The sequence below is a fragment of the Limulus polyphemus genome, unplaced genomic scaffold, assembly GCF_000517525.1.
Source record: "Limulus polyphemus unplaced genomic scaffold, Limulus_polyphemus-2.1.2 Scaffold503, whole genome shotgun sequence".
Classification (NCBI taxonomy): Eukaryota; Metazoa; Arthropoda; class Merostomata; order Xiphosura; family Limulidae; genus Limulus; species Limulus polyphemus.
The window spans coordinates 237,779-243,485 of record NW_013666113.1 but is presented as its reverse complement, the minus strand read 5'-3'; the positions used below and the strand labels follow the sequence as shown (position 1 = coordinate 243,485).

Genomic DNA, 5,707 nt, shown 5'->3' with positions numbered 1-5,707 from the left:
GGGAACTAATCTCTGCCGCTAACTTATGGACAGGATCATGATTTCAATTATATATACTGATTTTATCTTAATCCAATAGTTTTCTTCTGCTTTATTTTTTATGTATATACGTTTTTCTCATTAGTCCTAAAAACCGAATAAATCCTATGAATTACATAAACTCTGTTTAGGAACGTTGTTAAATCTTTGGTGATTAGGATCCAATAGTTAGATCAACAACTTTAAAAAAAATCAATCAATTGACTTTTAATTCTACGGGTTTTTTTTTAAGATTGGGCCGAGCTCGACCTTGAGACGGTGGGTGTGTTATAAGAGTAACAGTCAAACTCCAGTATAGTGTAAACAATCAAAAAGTTTTACAAGTATTTAGTCCCTAGCTCTTGGACTGATATGGAAAATACTTCTTCAGGGTTGAGAAGATATAAAAGAAACATTTATAACTTTTTTTATGTTAGCTCGGAGCTCAGTTGAAATAATCTGCCAATACGATACTTAATTGCTCTGGAATTCATGTGAAAAAGTTCGCATTTGTGGACTTTAATTTATCTTCCTGCATTACCGTTTCACGTCAAAACTCGCAGTTCTCAACATATAAGGTACACGTTCTGTCAGCTTTATACAACCGTTTCTTTAGCAGTGAAACTGTCATTATTATTCAATAAGCATACAGTTTGGTAGGTTTACACGTAAATACTCGAGTAGTTCTTTAGAAATCCCTGGACAGTTAGTTAGCTCTAACTCCTGTAGATGGCACAGCTGTACAACAGAAGATAATCCCACAGAAGTTAGAAGAGGGCATCCTGTGAGAAGAAAATAAACAGATTTTAAATATATTTTAAATAAAAAATGTTCAAAGTATTTTTTGGTGAATTCATTTATCTGTGATATAAAGCTAATATTATATTTTTAGTCCTTGTGGTAGCTCAGGTAGACTACATTATTATTTTTTAATTCCCGGTTATTAGGTCTCGCAGCTTTGATGTTAACAGATTGGTAACTGAATAAAGTAAATGTACAAAGTCGTCCAATTGATCATCTGCCTAGAAAGTGCTGCCACCTGGAAAGCTTGATAACAATATAAAGGTAGTAGACTGACTAATTTATTTTTATTAAGAAATATAGAGAGTATGAAATTTAAATAATCTTTGAAGTTAGAGAAATATCGTTTGTGACATATACTGTTGCATAAATTAGCTGTAAGTAAATAACAAACAAAAACATAACAGATATTGAAGTTAGTAATTGATATTTTGTAAGTAAGAAGTTATTTAGTTGTTTGTTTCGTATTGTAAATACAGTTATTTCTCACTTGAGTACGTAGAACTGTATATTATTAATATTGTTACGTCTCTGGTCGTTAGTTAATTTTCCGTAAAAATTATTTCCGAAGAAACTTTACCGATACAAGTCCTTTCTTAAATAAAACTGGTTTAATCTTTCTGAATACAACTTTGCAATACACTTAATTTCAACAGTCACGCTAAAACAAACGCTATAATTCACAGCGAACGACTCACGTGGTCGACTCAATAGTCAGTCTCTCTCTGTCTGCAGTTCAAAATACATTGTTGCCGTCACTTCTTGGTCGTCTTATATATACAAGAATACCGAAAATCTAGTAAACACTCGAGGATTCACGAACCTTCGAGAATATGACGTGTTACTAGCGTCACATGACCCCCGCTGTCGTAACAATATTTACGTGGAAATTAGGAGAATGAATTTGTTATGGGGTGAATGCTTAAAAGAAACTATTGTTATTTAGGAATCGTTCCAATGCATTAAACGCACCCAAAACTTCAACTTTCATTGTTTAAGGTTTTCAGAGTAGAATTCTGGGGAAAATAATTCGAAAAAGAAAAACGAAGGTCAGAAAAATACGCTACATGAAGAATTAGAAGTTATAAAAAAAACTATTTCAAGATGGAAAAAACATATGGAACAGATTATTTGTGAGCAATTAAATGTTCAAAAAAATATTGGAATTAAATTCTAAAGTAAAACAAAAATATGTTGACAGAAAATGAAGAGTTTAAAAGTGCAAATTTTTGCTCAAATAAGTTAGATGAATATTTAAAGATAACTAAGAAGGTGACAAAACAAATAAAAATATAATTTAAAATTAAAAAATAACAAAGTTAAATTTTACTTTCCAAAATAAAACGAGGTTAAAGATCTAAAATGGAAGATGAAGGAGATTTGTCAATCCTCTAGAAATACAAATATTTTGTGTTCCTGAGATTAAGCACGAAAGTGCAAGTGGAATATTTGACAATATTTCGAATGCAATAAATATCAATATGGATAACACGGGCATACAAGCAGATCACAATGTGTCTGTTAAAAGTGAGAATAAAATAAAATTAGTTATTGCAGAATTTGGATCACGAAATATAAAATAACGGTTTATAAAGAAATGGAAAGCTAGAAGTAAATTAAAAACAACAAATATTGACGAGAAATATCACGGTGTAAAAATATATTAATAATAATAATCCAACAACTGAACTAGCAGTTATCATATGAAACAATGAGGTTTCAAATTTGTTTGGGTTAAGGACGTTAGAGTGTGCATTAGAAAATATGAAATACCTGAGAAAAAGTGTGAATTAAAAATCGTGATTATTTAGAAAAAATAAATAAATTTAGAAAATCGTTTGTTTTATTTTTAATTATGTACAAAGCTACACAAGGGTTATCTGTGCTCTGCCTACCACGAGTATCGAAACCCGGTTTCTAGCGTTGTAAGTCCGCAGACATACCGCTGTGCCACTGGGGGCGGGGGGGGGGCTTAGAAGTAGATTATGATTTGTTTTCATATTTAAATTGAGCATTATGCAAATTTTGGGATAGATTTGGCATAAAAAACATTATGTATGCTCAAATTATGGTACGTTTAATTTTGAAACTGGTATTTTATATGAATAAGTTAATTGTAAAATAAAGATAACATAAAAGTAAAGTCTTTTGGTAAGGACAGTAGTAGCTTATATCTAGTGTAATATATACAATTAATTCAAGGGAACATAAGAAACTTGATAATTTTCTGGTGTTTCTTAGTAAACTTAACTGATCTGAAACCCGATATTATAATCCTGATTGATATATGGATTAAATAAAACAAAATAGTATGTTATTATATTGAATAATATGATACCTATTTTAGATCTGAAGAAAAATAGGTCTGATGATATAATTTTACATAGATAATAGTATTGAAGCAATCAAAATTGAAAATATTTTAAAACCGCGGATTTATTTGAATAGTATTTTAATATAAAAATGTTGAGTATTGCTTTTATGGCGATTTAGATATCATGTGATCATTTGAATTCAATGAGGAGTTGACTAATAGATTAACCTATATAACTGTTTGTTTTGTTATGGATTTCGCACAAAGCTACACGAGGACTATCTGCGCTATCCGTCCCCAATTTACCAGTGTAAGATTAGAGGGAAGGCAGCTAGTCATCACCACCCACCGCCAACTCTTTGGGCTACTCTTTTACCAACGAATAGTGGGATTGACCGTCACTTTATAACGCCCTCACGGCTGAAAGAGTAAGCATGTTTGGTGCGAGTCGAGCGCCCTAACCACCTGGCCATGCCGGGCCAAAACTATATACATAAAAATATGTAATTATGATAGGTGATTTAAATAATTACACAAATGATTATCTGGAAGAAGTAAACTCAAATGGATTTCTTATAGATAACAAAAGACATTTCAAAAACATGCTTTGATAATATAGTTGTAAGAAAATTTGGTATTGAAAATTTATTAATTTATAAGATAAAATGGAATGTGACGGTCATTTTTATTGGTATATATGTGTATATTATTTCTTTCAAATCATTTATAAAATATTCAAATGTTATGTCAACATCCTTCTGATTTCTTTCGTATTTTCCAGTGCACATAGATAAATCGAAAATCAATGTAAGTGTAGAAAATTAAAGGCTTTACAATTGCACATTTAATAATTATTAAAGTAATAATATGAGTTTAAATGAAGAAGAATAAAAATGATAAAACTTACAGAAACATGCTCACTAAATTAATAAGAGAAACAAAGCTAAATTATTTTACCAATAAAATTGTTCAAAATATAAATAATATTAAACATTATTTGAAACCATAAATTAAGGTCTGATCGACCTAAACATAAAAAAAGAACTTTCCTAATGACATCGTAGATAAACATGTTATTTACTCTTTGAAGAAAAGTTCAATAATTAGAAATAAATTCAATGAATACTGTTACGACAGCGGAAGTCACGTGACGCTGGTAACACGTGATGAGTATCTAGAAGGATCGGGGAACATCACGAATAATCCAGTATTTGCTAGACGCCCTCTATTTTTGTATATAAGCGCGCCAGATCAAGCGAGATAATTAATCGGGACTGGAATAGCAGACAGAGAGATTGAAGACATAGACAAATAATCGAGTCAAGCCGTAAGTAAAGTGTGTAAATCATTGTGAATTATAACGTGTATTTAAATTAAGTGACTGTGGAAATTAAGTGTATTGCAAAGTTGTATTGAGAAAGAATAAACTAGAAAGGACTTGTATCGTTGAAGTTTTTCGGAAAGAATTTTTACGGGAAATTAACAAACGACCAGAGACGTAACAATACTGTATGAGAATAGTGGAACTTTAATAGCTATAGTTTTAATACTGTTAAAATATTTTCTGATGAAGCAACTGAGAGGCTGCTGGAGTAATTATAATAACAAATATATCAAAAAATAAAAGTAATCTTGTGTTTTTTTAAATAAATTTATCACTTTGGGAAGTAATATTTTGGGATATTTTAAAAAATAACAATAGTAATTCCCGTATATAAAGGAGGCGACATTAGAAAATCACCGACCCATTTCTTTTTTTTGTCAGTATTATCTAAATTATTTAAAAGTTGTTAAACATTTTTATGGGTTTATTTGTAACCCGGTGGAACAACGGTAAGTTTAAGAACTTACAACGCTAAAATCCGGGTTCGGATCCTCGTGTCGGACACAAAAGATAGCCCAATATTCAGTCCCTATCTTTTGGACTAGTAGAGGTTAAGAGGTATAAAAGGAACGACGTAAAGTTGTTGTTTTTTTATGCCCTACAACCGCCGATAAAAGATTATCAATCAATCTGAAAGTTAGGTACAAAAAACAAACCTTTTTTTTCTCTATAAATAATATCTAGCCAACATCAACTTTCATTCTACAATTATATCCGAGTGAAACGAACATATTATAATCACTAGAGTGTTTTTATACATCTATTTTTAAAAATAAAAACTCTATTTGAATCATTTAAACAATCCAAGAGCAACTTCTGTGCAAAATATAAAAAGACGACATGTTGGATTTTTTTCTTTTGTCTCTCTCTCTCAGGTTTGGTATTTTCGTAGTTTGATCTGCTTCTCCAATTTCAAATTTATTTCGCAATATTCTTTTATATTTTTTTTTAGAAAAGTAATTTTCGAATAAAGTATTGTTTCTTGTAATGTGAAATAATACTGTTGCGTTAGCGGAGTCACGTGACTATTGTCACGCCGCCTATTTTCTGGAAGTATCTTGTTCCTTCGTGAATGCCCTAGCATTTACTAGATATATGTTTTTCTGGTATATAAATAGGACGCTCACAACGTGACAACAATGTGTGTGTAGGTAGTGAGTAATTGATCTGCAGTCAGAGAGAGACGTATT

The 5,707-nt window shown here is 30.8% G+C and overlaps 1 protein-coding gene across 1 annotated transcript in view; it reads right to left on the bottom strand.

The window, feature by feature from the left end:
• Positions 1-629: 629 nt before the first annotated feature.
• LOC106458703 (F-box/LRR-repeat protein 16-like) overlaps positions 630-5,707 on the bottom strand; it is a 24,318-nt gene continuing 19,240 nt past the window's right edge. The window contains exon 3 of the mRNA XM_022384983.1: positions 630-800. Within this exon, the coding sequence (XP_022240691.1) occupies positions 652-800 (149 nt within the window). The 3' untranslated portion in view covers positions 630-651. The remainder of the gene's footprint in view (positions 801-5,707) is intronic.